Source organism: Anguilla anguilla, chromosome 17, assembly GCF_013347855.1.
Source record: "Anguilla anguilla isolate fAngAng1 chromosome 17, fAngAng1.pri, whole genome shotgun sequence".
In the NCBI taxonomy this organism is placed as follows: Eukaryota; Metazoa; Chordata; class Actinopteri; order Anguilliformes; family Anguillidae; genus Anguilla; species Anguilla anguilla.
This window is the reverse complement of record NC_049217.1, coordinates 10553991-10571189: the sequence shown is the minus strand read 5'-3', so window position 1 is coordinate 10571189 and position 17199 is coordinate 10553991. Positions and strand designations below refer to the sequence as shown.

The 17199-nt window shown below is 48.9% G+C and overlaps 1 protein-coding gene across 3 annotated transcripts in view; it reads left to right on the top strand.

The window, feature by feature from the left end:
- arhgdig (Rho GDP dissociation inhibitor (GDI) gamma) overlaps window positions 1–17199 on the top strand; it is a 38312-nt gene that overhangs the window by 5918 nt on the left and 15195 nt on the right. For 2 of the 3 annotated variants that reach the window (XM_035397914.1, XM_035397915.1), the window contains exon 2: window positions 13907–14083. In XM_035397914.1, coding sequence (XP_035253805.1) covers window positions 13912–14083 — 172 coding nt within the window. In that variant the 5' untranslated portion in view covers window positions 13907–13911. Of the gene's footprint in view, window positions 1–3960; window positions 4123–13906; window positions 14084–17199 lie in introns of those variants that run through there. The other variant, XM_035397913.1, reaches the window with a different exon arrangement.

Genomic DNA, 17199 nt, shown 5'->3' with positions numbered 1-17199 from the left:
TCTCTCTGCGTTAAGCAGCCGCTGAGCTCACCGCGTCGAGCAAGCGGCGAAGGAAACGCGGCATTCACGAGAAGGCGGCAAACTGCAGTGCATCTTCCCCCCCGGGCATTTTTTCAGTCTAGCTGTAGAATTATTTAAAAAAAATACAAATATTTTTTGTCAATTTCAGCAACCCACTCACAGTTATGGGCACAGATAAAGACATGCACAGGTATTCAGTGAAAGCCGTAGTCTGATTTATCGCCACTGCTGTTGCACGAAAACCTTAAACTGTGCCTTCAACCGGCGTCGAGATATTTATGACACATGGCCGGAGGGAGCCGGTGCTCGAAACGAGTTATCCGATTGGCTGCCATATAATACTGCTTTGACTACATTTCATGTATTGTAGGTTTCATTTGGCAAAGCGCAGATCTTTTCTCTGAGGAGAATTGAGCTTGGCATTCATTCCAGTATCTGTGCCACGAAGAGCCGCCTTCAGAAAGTAGATGTATGTTTAGGAACGCTTGGGGAAAAAAAAAAAACATAGAACGCTTGAACACGTTCGACAGGAATTGTGTGATGGATTGTGCAGTATGTTGTTTGGGGAGTGATGAATAGTATTCATAACAACAGTGTGCCATTCTTTTAAAATGAAATGGATTTATTTTTTTTGAAGCTCTAAGCCTGCCTGTTGTTTATTTGACATTTGTATCCACAGCTGATTCTATGGGCAATTTTATACCTGGCTTTAAAAAAATAAATAAACAAATTATTGCAATTTCTTTAGAGAGATAAATTCAAATTGTTGTTGTTTTAAAGTGCAAACAGGCCTATTAGTTTAGAAAATGACCAGCGGACTTCATGCTATAGGCTAGTTTATCAGACATCAGTAAGAGATGGAGACTGATCAGCATGCACTGAATGTGGACAGTCCTCCTCCTTTTTTATTTCAGTGGTTTTCTGTCCAGTGGGGAGTATTTTTTTTTTCTTTACCTCAATTGCTTAGTTTAGGGGGTTCGGGCCAGGTTTTGTATTATGACTGTAAAGCCTCTTTGTGACAGTGTCTGTGTAAAAATAGCTGTATTATTGAAAGTGAATAAAATATGTTTTGCTATAAAAAGGGAGAAAGCAGAGTGGGTAACGGATAGAGAGGGAGGGGGGTCACATGGCGGGGATCTAACCCCCCCCGCCCGCTTGTGGGGGACAGTTTGGCTGGAGAGCAGGCTGCCCTACACACTGTGTCACACATCTTACTAAAGAAAATGCTGCTGTTTACTATTTCAGTTGTGGTGAGAGTTATAATGTTGCACCTTTTCATATTAAATATATTGAACTATTTTAAACTGACCCAAAAAAAATCTGTTCTCGTGTTTAAGTGCCTTTGAAATAGGCTATATATTGGAATGCAGAATATTGAATTATTAATCCTATGAATTGACATTAATGTTGCTTCTGTTGTATATTTCCCATATATTGTTTGTATTCTGAATTGCAATATTAAATATATTGAGTTTTCAATATTTCAGATTTAATTGTCTGATTTGTTTTTCTTGTGTATGCACTAGGGGTCTTAATTTTTCCCTGTCTGAACAATAGTAATTGGCTTTGGACTCCACTTACCATCAGCCCTTCTGTGAAAAGTTATGTCGCCCTCTGCCTTGTCTGCAGTTTTCTCACTCAATCAGAGCCAATGGCAGTGGTTTCTTGGGCAACTTTTAAAATTCACCACAGGTGCAGTCAGGCACAATGTATGGTTCATGACATCATGACATGGGTAATGTAGGTATTTGATTAAAATGATTTATGGTGAACAGCCAATTTAATGAGCCGCTCACCAGTTTTCATTTATCGCTGCGATGCTATGGACTGCTGGAGTTCGGTTTAATTTGGACCAAGGTGTTCAGCCATGTTAAAGCCCAATCGAGGCCTCTTTTATGGTGCGCAGACAGGAGGAGATCTGCACTGAACGATGCAGTGTGACTCACACAGGAAGACGTGCTGTCTCTTAGAGCTCTTCGGCTGCCAAACACTTCCTGTTACAGACGCTAACCAGCCTGTAAAAAAGCAAAGCGGCTTTGAGACCTTTTTTTTTTTTTTTTTTTTTTGTGGTACCATTTGAAGTAGACAGCGAGCGAATTACTGTCTTCTTGTTTTTGGATGTGTAGAAGTAAGATTCATGCTCTCCTTCAAAGAGCCATATTGGCATTCCTGTGATCAGTGGTCAGATTTAGATGTATCCTTGTTAACAGTGAGGAGCTAAATGCGAACCGTGGGCTAAATTCAGTCTAACTGCCCCATGCTCTGGCCTGAATGTTCACTGGTCTTCAGTTGTTTTATCTCTGTTCATGTTGACTTGAATTGATGAAAATGACAAAACATTTTGGCAGTCAAAAGAAAACCAAAAAAAGGGGGACACTTGACTAAATATTTAAGTGCTGACCGTTATGGACAGAGCGCTTTGCACTTAGATCCAGCTCCTGAGAAACTGGCATTTGAAATAGTTTGTTTTAAGACGTGGATGTTCACTGAAAGATTTTTTTAGTTCACTGCCTTTGCTCGCATGTACAGCTACAGTGATTCCTCTCAGTATTTGAACCCGCAACCCCTCTAGACTATGCCATAGTTGGTGTGTTCCGTTCTCTGAGCTCTGTGCTCCTCTGCTGTCTGAGAGTAGGGTGGGAGCGGTTAATGAATGTAAAGGAACGAGGGAGCGAATGAAGAGAGGAGCAGAGGAAGACCAGCCCCAGACCAGTCACTGTCTCGCTGCTCTCCAGCATCCTGCTCCGTACAGCGTTATAACGCAGTGCATCGTGGGGTCTCTGCTCGGATCACAGTGAGCAAGCGAGACGGAGAGATGGGAGAGGGAAAGAGAGAGAGAGAGAGATAAGGAGGGAGGCGGGGGGAGAGAGAGAGAGAGAGAGATAAGGAGGGAGGCGGGGGGAGAGAGAGAGAGAGAGAGAGACGGGGAGGACCTTGCCTGGCTGAGAGATCAAAGGGGTGTGCCCCCTTGTGTGGATGGCGATGTTGGGGCCTGTTTTGGGGCGGGGTGGGGAGAGGCACGCGGTTTGACTGATGAGCAGGCTGGGTATCTGACTGAGGGGGCAGGGGTGTTTGACTGACAGGGAGGAGTAGGGATGAGCGGGAGAGAGGGAGAGGGAGAGAGAGAGAGAGAGCGAGAGAGTTCTCTGCAGTACCGAGGGGAGCTCCCTTTTATATTCCACAGCGTGCTCTGCTAAGAGAGAGAGAGGGGGAGATAAAGAGAAGGGGGAGAGGGAGCATGAGGGAGAGAGAGGAGAGAGGGGAGGGGGGAGGGATGAGATCATCGCAGCCGCCCAGCTAATGAGTGATGGAGGTGGTAGTGGGGCTGGGCTGAGGCAGAGGGGCTCGTTTCTCTCTCTCTCTCTCTCTCTCTCTCTGTCTCTCCCTCCCTCCCTCCCTCTCTCCTGCTGGTGAATCGATAGTGTCTGTGAACAGGAATGTGATTTCCACATTACCACCCTTCATTGCGGCGACTGGCTCTCCACACGCGGCTCTCGCCTCTGCGTGGATTACCCACAGATCATCAGTTCGGTTAACGTCTCTCTCTCTCCCTCCCTCTCTCTTTCTCTCTCTGTCTCTCTCTCTCTCTCTGTCTCTCACTCTCTCACTCACTCTCTCTCTCTCTCTCTCTCTCTGTCTCTCACAGTCTCTCTCTCTCTGTCTCTCACTCTCTCACTCACTCTCTCTCTCTCTCTGTCTCTCTCTCACTCACCCCCTCACCATCCCTTCTCTTCTCCACCCCCCCCCCCCCCCCCCCCCCGATTCCCACCCACCCCACCGCTGCCACCCCCACCCACGGATTCTCTCTCTTTCTCTCAGTCTCTCCAGCTCTCTGTCTGTGTGTCGGCAGGAGAAAGGAAAGCGTGACCGATCCCTCTCTTAATGTTCACGCTCCCAAAGCTTTCCCCGGCGTTCCGGTAGTTTGGTTTTTTTGTTTTGTTTGTTTGTTTTTGTTTCGCGTGTTTTTTTTTTTCTTCTTCCCCCTGCGGATTCTCTCGAGCGGATCTGGAAGCGGACAAGGGGGCGCGATGTTGGGTTGGGACGTGTGCGAGCTGGGCGGGCAGTTTATCCAGCTGCTCTGGCTGACAGTTTGCTACAGAGGTGAGAAGCTGTCTGATTTTTCCCCACCCTCTAAATCATTTTGTCATTTTATTTATTTAATTTTCTGAATTATTTTGCGTGGTGCCCCCGAGTCGTGACAGAGAGAAAGGAAGGAGCTGGTGGTGAATTCAAGGCACCGTTCATCTACCTGCTCTTAGTTTCATCAGCTGTGACAAGTGAAGTTGCCGTTACTGGTTAGTGAGGGTGATTACTGTTTTAGATGCTCTCCCGTGCATCTCACAACTGTTACACTGGTGTTACACTGGTGTTACTCCCCCCTCCCTCCCTCCCCCCCCCCCGGCTAATCGCGAGTCCGGGCGCTACGCTGAGGTTCCGCGGCGGCGTTCTCACCAGGCGCTGCGCTGGCAGCCGCGTGCATGTGCGCCGACGCGCGTGGCGGTCTGGCACGCGGCGGCCCGCCCCGGTGTCTCGCGCCCGCCGCCACGCGGTGGCCGCTCGTTACGGAGCCGCCGCCGTCCGCCGGTCCTCCGCCGGTCCTCCCCGCGCCCCGTTTCCACGGCTTCCGCTGGGGAGAGTCACCAGGGGAGCGTTTAATTTGCAGCACTGATCTGAAAGGAAGGAGTGGGGGGGGGGGTGGGGGTGGGGGTCGGGGGTGGGGGGGGAGGCTTTTTATGTCTGACATAATGTGGAGCTGGGACGACTGTTGCCACGGCGATCGATGGCTATTGATCAGCCATTTCTTTTTCCCCGTTGCGGCATTGAGCCACGTCCCCGCTCCTGTGCGCTGTAATTGCGTGTTGTCTTATCTCGCCGTGGATCGAGGGGGGGGGGCTGGGGGGCAGCTGGGGGGGGGGGTCAGGGTGCTGTGCTCTGCAAGATGCTAATAGCTCATCTCTACACTGGCAGCCCTTTAAGACTAAAGTGAAATTAGATGGGAGAGGAAATATACAGTGCAGGTGTATTCTTGTTGTGGTGTGTGTTTTAATATGAAGTCTATTTGTGGGAAGTATATTTTGACATGTTTTGTAATATATGGGTGCAATATGTTTTTGACACGTGTAGTATACATGACTTACGCACAGTCTCATTACTTTTTCATGAAGCTGTGCTGTGCAGATCCCAAATGGTGTAGTGTGAAGTCAGGCTTCACCGTGGTGTGTTTGAAGGCAGCTTCTGAGGCGATATCAACTGTGTGTGTGTGTGTGTGTGTGTGTATGTGTGACCATGTCCATGCCTGGTGTGTGTGTGTGTGTGTGTGTGTGTGTGTGTATGTGTATTGTATTGTCTGAGGCTGTCTTCACCTGTTGCATGCTATGAAAGGTCAGTGGACGTGAGGGTGAACCATGAACACTGAAAGAGATTCACCCAAACTCCGCCTCTCCTCTGGTGCCTGCTGGGGATAGGGCCTGAATCCGCTCCATCCATCAGTGGTCCATCCGTAGCTATGGCTACTATCTACAGAATGCCGGAATCGTAACCCCAGGAGAACAGCACACCCTGTTAAGGCCGATAGGCTCCTTTTGATTTTGAGTGAACTAAAGCGGGTGCTCCTCTCTTTTTCAAAGTGCTGTTTTTGAAGTTGGCGCCATTAAAATGCGCAGGTGTGATCTTGTGGGTAAAATCCGGGAAGGCTGTGCAGTTCTGCACATGCAGGTAAGGCCTCCTGCCTCTCAGATATGACTCCGGTCAGTTTCTTTTCCAGGTGATAGTGGAGCAGAAAGGTACACTACATGGCCAAAAGCATGTGGACACCTGCCATCCAACTCAATACATACCCAATATCAAATTTATGGGAATTAATATGGAGTTGGCCCAGCCTTTGCAGCTATAACAACCTCCACTCTTGTGGGAAGGCTTTATACCAGATGTTGGAACGTTGCTGCCGGGATTTGCTTAAATTCAGCCAGAAGAGCATTGGTGAGGCTGGGCACTGATTGGGCGATTAGGCCTCGCTGTTGGCTTTCAAATTGTCAGAGCTCTGTGCAGGCCAGTCAAGTCCTTCCACACCGTTCTCAACAAAACCATTTCTATATGGACCTCCCTGTGTGCCCAGGGGCATTGTCTTGCTGAAACAGGAAGGGGCCTTCCCCAACAGTTTGGGGAAGTACAGAATCATCTAGAATGTGATTGTATGCTGTAGCATTAACATTTGCCTTTGCTGGAACTAAGGGGCCTAATGCCGAACCATGAAAAACAGCCCCAGACCAAGGGGTGTCCAGATACTTTTGGTCATGTAGTGTAGTTTGCTTTTATGATCTTCCACTCCCCTTTTTGAAGGCTTTTGAGGTTGAAACCCCCTGCAGCTGTACCCCTGAGGAATGGGTATGAACTTGAATGGAATGCCAATCCACCTGTAGACACGCAGGCGATTCAGGGGTTTCCCTGAGTTAGGGTTAATTGCCATAATGGGTGGAGCTAAAGATGTCTTGACAATGACCGATTCATATGCACCAATCAAAGTGCCCTTCCGTCAGCAGTATGACACCACGATTGGCTCAAATTTGGTGAGTAGGTGGTAACAACACCTGATGGCTCCTCCTATTTTGGTCTGTGAAGTTCTCTTTCCTACCTACTATACCTATAGTGGCTGTCATATAAACATAATGGGTATGGAGCTATTCATTTAGAAGTATGAAATCAGTATACAGGTGCTGAGTGGGGCTTGTTCGGATATGAAATAAACTGAGAGAGGGCATTCTTTGCAGTGAAACAAAACAATTTATTTGCGTTTAGACATGCCAAATGGCTAGTTACACTTTGAAAAGCCCTCCCTTGGATTTATGCTAACGTTAGCTCTCCTGTTGCTCTGTGTATACAGGGTCATTCGGTCCAGGTTCAGTCCGATTGCGGCTTCCTACCGAACCAGGGGCAAACCAGTCATGTATGCAAATGAAATTCCGAGCTGTGCACAATGCATTGTTCACACACACACGCGCACACACACACACACACACACACACTCTCACACTCACACTCACACACACACACACACACACGCACACACACGCACGCTCGTCTCAGTAGCCCCGCCTTCCTAGCCCTGATGGTCGGAAGCTTGCTTCTGCTGCGTGCGGCGCACACACAGTTAAGCTGGACCGAGGCGAGGCGAATCTATCACCGAGCGTCGAATCGTCACCCGTGTTCTCGAGACGAATTTGCGATAAAACGTCAGCCGCGTTGGAATGTCTGAGAAGCGCGCGGCGCTCGGGCGAGCGTTCTCTCTCCACCTCGCTGTCACAGAAGCGCTGACGGAGACGGGCCTCGCCGCCACTGCGGCTCGCGCACACAGGAACTCATTTCCTGCTCTTAAGCTGCATAAAGATCACCGTGACACATGCAATAAAGAGATTAAAGATGAAGGAATACCAGCGCCTGTTTCAGTGTACTATTATTATTAACAGCAACTACAATCATGAAAAAACTATTATTATTATTATTATTATTGATTCATAATTATAATTACAATAATGAACAATAATAATCATCACCATCATCATAAAAATCAGTTGTAGTAGTAATAATATTTATCGTTTGCAAATCGAGGCCATAGAAAATTCTTTGAGTTTTAGTGGAGAGCGGTTGAATGAATGGCAGCACAGGCGTTAATTGCCTGCCTGTCAGGGTGGGGCGTGGCCGGGTTCTGCCAGGCTGATTGGCTAAGCTCAGAAAGGGTGTGAGGGGTGTGTTTCTGCTCTGTAATGAGCAGGTAGCAGCCTGGACCCCTCTTTGGCTGCGCTCGTTTATGAGCAGTGGGGCAGTCAACGCGCCGGAGCCGCCACCTCCCTCCTCAAAGCCCGATCCCCGCGGGACTGCCGTGAGCCACCAGGCCCATCACTCACTGCCGCTCATTTCACCATCAGTGCTCTCCCTGCCATTTTGGGTCTTTTTCTTCACACCGCGTGCTGTAGGAAAGCATGAGTTGAATGAAAGGTCCTCCCATTTGGATTTGAGTTGAACAGTGGGAACAGCATTTACTGTAAATGACACCGAAATATAAAATATAAATGAAAAAAAAAATGAATATAATAATGTGCTTAGAGTATTGGCAGTGATGTATGCCATCCTTCAAGAGCACTGTGGGACACTATATAGAATGATTAATGTTTACTTTGTCATCGTTATTGATGACCGCCCTCTAATTGGGCATAATTTTGAAGGAGGGTGGTTTCTGTGTGAAAGGGCCCCTGGGAAGGTTTTGGGGCATCGACGGCACAGTGCACAGCATTGGCTACGAGCCCCCAGAGCCCAACGTCCAACCAAACGCTCTCGCTGGGTTTAATACGCTAATATAACCACCTCCAGCGGTTTTTATTGCTCTTAAAGCATGTACAATAAACTCCCCCGCCCCTTGCAAATGAAGCTCGTAAGGGTTGCTCTCAGTTTGGGGGGGGGGGGGGGGGGTCAGTTGGTGCTCTGCAGTGTGCCAGAGGGCTGGCTTCCACACCGTCACCGCCCCCGCACCCCCCACACCACCCCATGGTCCCCTTGATCATAGAAAATCCAGCGTGTTGTGGGTGGAAATTTGTTGTTGATGTATTTATTTGTGCGGTATAGCTCATTTTAGAGTGATCGCTAATGACTTTGGTCAACATCCGATGAATGCATGTAATGTTTAGAGCTTTTAACGGTTGGAAACCTTTATCTACGGTTGCGTATGGGAGTCAAAACCGAAATGAATTCAATGCAGCGTCTTCGAGGACCTGGATGCGCTGAGCCTGTTGACAGAGGTTTTCCGTGATTTGCATTTAATTTATTGCTGCTAACCTTCCTGTAATTAACATTGCTTAATGCTGCTTCAGTAGTAATGATGGCCCTTAAGCTGATGGGTTTGAGAGAGCCTGTGCATGCTGTACTGCTGCCAGACAGGTTCCGTAATCTCCCCACACACACAAAGCGTGGTGCGGGTTCCACATAAGGCAGCGATTATGTTTCATGCTTTCAGTTCCTCTTTCTGTTACTAAGCATCTTTTTGCCCTCAGACATAATTCCATAACTCCAAGGGAAGAGCACTGTGAAGTCAGACCGTGTTGGAAGCCACTCATTGAGTAACCACAGTTGTGGCTGTCGCCTATTTTTTTTATTCCCGATTTTCCTTTGTTCGTTTGTTCTCCCTATTTGGAACAGCCGGCTGATCTGGTCTCATTACCGCTGCATCCTCCGCTGATTTGGGGGAGCGCAGACGAGCGCCCGTTCTCTCCCGTGGAAGCTTCGGCCAATGGCGTGCCCTCCTCTGGAGCTGCCGCCGGCCACCGCTGCTACCGGCGCGGTCCAGATTAAATTCCCTACTGTGGGGGGGGGTCAGTGCCCAGAGAACCGGCCCTTCGGCTGGACGTGCCCCCAGGGGGGGGGGGGGCGATCGTTTGCATTTTTAATGCGCCGTTCGGTACAGACGGTGGACAGAAGAGCGGAATGGAAAAATCCATACGGGCCCATATCGGACCGCCCCCCCGGCCGTCCCGTACTATTATGTGCCGTGCTTATTTTGCTGTAATTGGCCATTTCTTCCCTGGAAATGCTGCGCCGGCTCCCACATGAATTTGGGCGAGCGGAGCGCTGTCTGTGTCCCCCCCCCCCCCCCTGTCTGAGCGGGCTGCAGGACTCATAAGGTTCGGCAGGGCTGGGCTCTGCCAGGGCAGTTTGTAAGCGCAGCCTCCAGAGAGCGAATTGAACGCTGATTAATATTACGGTGGAGGTGATGATGATGAGGCTTAACAGTCATTGTGGAACAGTTTCAGTGTTCTTTATTGTTCAAGGATGAACTGCTGTTTTTTTGCCCCTAAATTTGGTATCAGACTTTGTATCTGTGCCAACAAAGCACAAAGAGCATTGGAACTGAAGTGTGTGCATACCAATGCACTCATTCAATGAGCCAGTGACTATTTCACAGCATATAGGCTAGTCTGTGCATTACTACAGGAAAACAAGGGACTATTTTACACCCTATAGTCCATACAAATACTACAGGAGAGCCAGGGACTATTTTACACCCTATAGTCCACACAGTACTACAGGAGAGATAGGGACAATGTCACACCATATAGTCCACATAGTACGGAAGGAGAGCCAGTGACTATTTTACACCCTATAGTCCACGCAGTACTACAGGAGAGCCAGGGACTATTTTACACCCTGCAGGCCACACAGTACTACAGGAGAGCCAGGGGCTTATTTAGACCCTATAGTCCACACAGTACTACAGGAGAGCCAGGGACTCTTTTTTACACCCTATAGTCCAAACAATACTACAGGAGAGCCAGGGACTATTTTACACCCAATAGTCTACATATGTGGTTAGCACCTTTATGAAGTGAACCACCTGGAGGCCGAAACTCCACCTAAAATTGGTCCATATTGAGTTATTAATATCAGTAATGCTTTACTTATTTCTGCATGCTGAACAATTTAAATAGTAAAATAATTGTGAATGTTTTGTTAAACCTGTGACCCCATTCTTTTTCAAGTTGCACCTTATCTGGGGCTGTGTTGCATCGAAGCTGCTATAGTCAACTTGAAATCAGGTGGTCTTCATTGATATTCTGTTTACGTTTTTCAGACAAAGATTCTCCACCCCACTTAACAAAATTATAATTTCACGGCAGCTGCTGATTGGCCATTGGGAAATGGCACTCAAGCTCTTGACCAATTATACGCTCCATTTAAGTAACAAAGCATGGAATTTGAATGAACCAGAAACCCAACGGATGGTTCATGGACAACACAGCCTTTGCTCTAAGCCCTGCCGCATAAACGCCTTTATCTGAATACCCGAGTACCTTTAAACGAGCCCAGAGCTGACCATCCTTCCTGTCCACAGAGAGCTTGTCTGTAATCCCATTTGATGTTTAGAGGACTGTATTTAAGTGAATCATTTATGAAAGGGGGGGGGGGGGGGTGTACGGGTCAAGAGAGTACACCACACACTCAACTGAGATGCAATTCATGATTCATACAGCATGACCCAGCGTTAATTTACAGTGATTCATGTTTTGACAGGCAAAACTGTGCGGAAAAGATTTGTAGTGGGTTGGGAGCTCTTAATATATAATTCATATATGAGAAGGTCCTTTTATGGTGTGGCTCTCAGGCTTGGCTAAGTCACATGGAGCCGGCGGTGTGGCTCCGCGCTTCTCACTGCTGCATGTTCAACAAGGTCTGTAGTGTGATGCACCGCCGGGGAACCACCCTCCAGTTCCTACAGTTTATCATCTGACACTTTCTGTAAGAATAAGAGGGGGGGGGGGGCAGAGTCGTGGTGCGTTTGCTGAGGTCTGACCGCTTTGTTTCCGCTGTTGAAATCGCCCTCCGCGAATCTGGCCGCCGGGCGGTTTCTGATGGATGGCTGATGGATCGTCTGACGAGGCGCCGCGGCTCTCCCCTTCCATATTCATCGGCTCGGAGCCAATCCGTACGCGCCTTTCGCCGCTCGCCGCGCAGCAACGAAAGCCCGGCCGGCCCGTCACGTCGAATTCGGTGACCTGGAAGTGCACTGAAGGGAGAGGTTGGGGGGGGGGGGGGGGAATGCGAGGTGGAGGGGGGTCGGAGGAGAGATGGATGAATTCGTTATCTGAACTGGCCTTTTGCGGGTCCCGTTATCAGCGCTCTAACTGGCAGAGAGAAAGACCCGTTTCGGCTTCGGATCGAATTTAAAATGGCCGACGCGCATTCTCCCCCGCGCGTGCTCTATCACCCCGGCTAATGGGCTTTTTGGAGAAGGGTAAAGAAAGTCTTGTCAGAGAAAAGAGTGTATTGATCAAGTTAAATAGGCTTTTACAAGAGGCTCGACGTGGCGTTATGGGGGGGGCATTGCAGTTTGCTTTGCGTGGCCTGGCTTTGTCAGACCGGGGGCGGGGGGGTGGGAATTTAACTGTCGTGGTGAGGTCGTTGAAAACAGGAACGGCACGCGAGCGCGGGCCCCGTGCGGTATGGGGCGGGCGGCCCTGACCCCACACCACCCCTTGTAAATAAAGGCAACCCTGTGTAAAAATGAGGATGTGCTCGGGGTACAGATCGCTCTAGAGCCACCCTCGCTGGCTGCGCCCCGTCCCCGTAACCATGGATATCGGTTCTCTACAGGGCATTAAATTGTCCCTGTCTAGACGGGGCACAGGGCATGATGCCATTGTTTATGGAGAGCAGGAGTCTCGCAGCCCCGTTCGTTACTTCCCCTCCAACGACTCCTGGGGCACGGTAAGAACAAATGGCCCCCTTTTTCGGGGAAGACTCTCGTTTGGTTAATTAAGTAGACGGATGGGGCCGTCCGTCGTCTCTTCCCGGCGTTATTGGAAATAAAGCTAGCCGAGCGGCTGATCTGGGCCCCTGGGAGCCCAGCGGCTGATCTGGGCCCCTGAGAGCCGGGCGGCTGATCTGGGCCCCTGAGAGCCCAGCGGCTGATCTGGGCCCCTGGGAGCCCAGCGGCTGATCTGGGCCCCTGAGAGCCGGGCGGCTGATCTGGGCCCCTGAGAGCCGGGCGGCTGATCTGGGCCCCTGAGAGCCCGGCGGCTGATCTGGGCCCCTGAGAGCCCAGCGGCTGATCTGGGCCCCTGAGAGCCGAGCGGCTGATCTGGGCCCCTGAGTGCCCAGCGGCTGATCTGGGCCCCTGAGTGCCCAGCGGCTGATCTGGGCCCCTGAGAGCCCAGCGGCTGATCTGGGCCCCTGAGAGCCCAGCGGCTGATCTGGGCCCCTGAGCCGAGTGGCTGATCTGGGCCCCTGAGCCCAGCGGCTGATCTGGGCCCCTGAGAGCCGAGCGCTCTCCTGCTGTAATGGAGTGGGAGGTTTTCACGGTGAGGAGGAACAGTACATGACTATACTGTGCATTTGGGTGAGATTGCATCAGTCTACTTGTGCCCAGTCCACAAGTCATCCCGAATTGATTAGCAAACTCGGGACTTGTTTTCCTCGACCAGATGTAGTCAGAAATGCTACAGTTTTTGAGTATTAATTCAAATGTATGAATATCAAGAGGCAGAGAGCAATGTTACTTTTTAAAAATGAAATGAACATCAGGGAACAAAAAAAAATGCCTTGGTGCTGTTCAAACTGTCCAGCTTCTGTAAAGTGGGGATTGTTATTCTAAAGGCAGTGACTTGAGCGTGTGATCTGTGGCAAATGCACAGATTAGTACAAACGGCTTTATTGGTTCCTTTAAAAAGAGAAATGATAAAGCATACATGTACTATGGATGAGGGGCCCTATATGGGTTACCGGAATTGAAATGGCTGTGAAGTTTCCGGGCCCTTTACATTGAGGTGCCCTGTCTCTATGCTGAAACTCTTTGAGCCACAGGCTGCCACGTCTACAGGAAGTGGCCTCGCTCCTGATCTCGCATTCTGACGTTTCATAATCCTTGATGAAGAAACACTGAACAGGCCTGGAGAGGGGTGGAGTTTCTAGAGGTTTCTGCGAATTAAAGTAGTTGAAGGTCATGTGGTGGTTCTTCCTGTTTCTGGTTAGTTCCTGTTCTGGTAGACTCTTGCATTTACCACCTGTTGCGAGAGATGGCAGTTTTCAGTAAGTCTGCCATGGTAAACTTGCACCAGCACCATTGCATTGTAAAGAGGTGTTCAGAAATATTTAAAGAAATGTCATACATTGTATGATGTAAAAATGGCATGCCAGTTGCCTGGCTGCAGGTGACTGACAGCCCACAGTTGGCCAGTGAGCATTCAGTCAAAATCATTCCTTGTAATCGCAGATTCTGTCAGCTAACAAGATGGTCAGCTCTCTTATTCTTAACATTGAAAATGATATTCTGTCTACCATTGAATCTGAAAGGTTCCAGTTTGAGGCGCTTCGCTGATGTCTCGCGCCGTGTCTCTTCCTGTAGACATCATGGCTGACAAGGAGACCGAACCGACCGTGCCGGCTGAGGACGACGAGACCGACCTGAACTACCAGCCCCCGGCCCAGAAGTCCCTGCAGGAGATCCAGGAGCTGGACAAGGATGACGAGAGCCTCAACAAGTACAAGCAGGCCCTGCTGGGAGCTGGCCCTGTAGTGGCTGGTGAGTCCTGTCAATCAAACTGTGGCCACTGGGAATGTCCAGTGAGGCTTAATGGAGGTTGGCCCTCGAAAGGATTGTCTTCTGTGAATATCTTGTCGGTAGCATATATATATATATATATATTCTATATTCTGCTAACCTGATATTCACATTCTGCAGGTCCCCAGTCCGAAACAGTCCACCCTGTATAAACTTAAAGCTGCAGGTGGCAACTTTCTCAATGTTGTGAAAACATTTTGAAAATCCTAATACCCATTGGCCATGCCCACAGGAAGAGACACACTTAGATTGGTTCACGTTGTAAGCCACTTTGTTTTGAAAGCAAGAATTTGGGCCTGGTTTTAATGAATAATTTGAGGGTATGAACACGGAGTTTATGGTCCTGGATTTCTCTCACAGCAGCACTTTATGTGATTGCTACCAATTAACCATGGCCGTTCCCCAATATCTTTCTAAAAAAGTTTTAACTTTGAAGTGGCTGTAAATGTTTGTGTTCTTTAGGTTGTAAAGGTTTCCACTTTATGTGAAAATAGCATTTCAGCATTTCAGGATAAATTTGGAGGCCAATCCAGTTTCTAGCGATGGGAACATTTGTGCCACAATATGCTGCTCTCATACCTTTAACTAAAATAATATCCATGACTGACAATAATTTGATTTACAATGAAACAAAAAATGAAGTATTGATGAACAAGGCATTTAGAAGCTACATTCTTTGATTGGAATGTAGGACATCTGAAACCTGAAATGGGATTCTATTTAGGGTTCCACATTCATGCTTCCAAATATGATGTGCATGCAATCAGTTGCTGCTGTTATGCACCAATCAAAAGTCTTTGCACTGCACTGCACTGACCTTGATTGGCTGAAATTTGCAAATCACTGACTGGCATGCAACTCAACCTACTTTAGAGCTGTCTCATCACAACTCTTTTTGGTCAGTCCTTCCGATCAGCACATACTTCAGTTGACGGGTGTCCTAGTTTACACCCTCTCGAAAACACCGAGGTCATTGTCATGATGGGATGGGCTATATGGGATGGATTTCGAATTGGGAAAGAAGCATAATAGGGTTATGTAAAGAATAGAACAATAAATATGCGGGGAAGTCAACACTTCTTGGGAGTTTGATCAGTTGACATGGCAACCACAAGTGGACAGCCCTCTTGGGGCCTGTATGTAAACGCTCCTCGAGTTCTACCAAATTTTTCCCTGGGTTTGGCTTTCCTGTGGAGTGACCCTCGGTGACCTCTGAAGACTTGAGAGAGGGGGAAAAAGGACATTTACGTGATCCGTTACTGACGATGGATGCGCTGCCTTGACAGAAAAAAAATTTCCGTATTGAAAGTCCCCGCCCCCTGTGCTGCGCCAGGGCTGTCATTTCCTCTCTCATGAAGAGCCTGGTTTGTGCCTTTTGGTGGTGGGGAAGGGGGGGGGGTTCCTGGTTTGATCCAGTCGTGCACTGCCAAACCAAGAGAGAAAAGCAAGACACAAGGGTGTGGGGCCAGAGGCCTGGGGACTCTGGGACCTCTGTGCCGCTCCGAGCCGTGGGAATCCTGCCCGTTTGATCCCGGAATTGCCTTGAAGTGCGGATCGAGCGAAACATAAAACAGATGGAGGGGAAAAAATGCAATTTTCAGTTCCTAAGGGTAATACAAAATACACATTGTTTCATATGCCCCCCTCCACACAGACACATACTTGCAGATAAAACCAATCATCTTCTTGCATCACCTTGGGACAGTATGAAATGTGCTGTGTGCCACAGTATTGCAGTAATAATAATAATAATAAATGGAGATTTGAACTGAGCGGAGGCACTTTCCACAAGCTGCTCGGGTTGTTGTGTTTTAATGGATGTTGGCCTCGCGTGGTGCTTGGGAGGCAGTCATTTCAGTGCAGCGCTGCAGTGGGCAGTGAGAGCATGGCTTTGGGTGGAGCTGGAAGCCGGTGGCAGTGACATGGAGGCAGTAGCGAAACAAGTTTATAATAAAACAAAATTCTCTGCAGGTGCCAAGGGAAGCCTTTGTGTTAACAGGGGACGGGTGCATAGCTTGTTGCATTGCGTGGTTTCAGTCTGCAGGGTCGTCCACGCGTCATTGAACAAATAGCGCCTCCTCTGGTGGGTTGGACACCTGCTGTGCAACAAGGTCTGTGTGCAGGGTGCAGAGAGTAATAAAAACAGGAAGGGAAGGGGGTCGGGGGCGGGGGGTGGTAAAGAGAAAAAACCGTTAAGGTGACATGCTGTATCTAAATGAACAATGTTCTGCTCAAACAAGGACATGTGGAAATGCTTAGAGAGTAACTATTACTCATAACCGAGACCTGCTCGCACTTCCCTTGAGCTCAAGGTGAACGAGCCTGCCTCGCTAGTCTTTCGTATTGAGCTCGATGACCCGCACCCCGCCCCCCCTCACGGCCCTTCTCCTGTGCAGTAATGACTCATCCATATCTTTTTCCGCTTATTGCCGCGTTAGTAATAGCCGCTCGTTTAATTTAATGGCCCGTAAGGCAAGAGTTGTCAGCGCTTGATGAGTTACCGGTTTTTTTTTTTTTGCCTTTGCTAATTACGCGGGGGGAGGAGATTCTGCCTTACCGAGATTCCGTCATTATCGGCTGAGATCTCGCTGCCCCCCCCCCCGGCCGACTGTCGCACGCTATTAAGCTGTCAGGGGGGAGAGCATCATTCACTCGTTATTCGGGGCGTGGCTCGCCCCCGTCTCGGCGTAACTGACGGCGGCGGAAACCTGTTCGCTGGAAATGGGCCGGCGCGATCGCAGCGAAGCGGGACGCCGTTACGAGCTCATCCGAACGCGCGGTCAGCGGGGAAATTACGCCCCAGGAATTCCGTGGGGGGTGACGATGCAGAGGCGCATCCAGGCTTTTATTAGGCATCCGTTAACGAGTCTGTTTCTCTTCTTCTTAATAGATGAGTCCTCCCAGGACTTTTTTCATGTGTCCATCCTCTCTTGAACGTACAAAGTGTGCTTGTCGAATTCTATGACACGTTTTCCAATTCTGGTTTGAGGATTTATGTTTTTGAATTCATACATATGTGGGGAAAAAAAAAACAATATACATATTTTTGTGTTATATTTTCATGTATTTAATCCTTT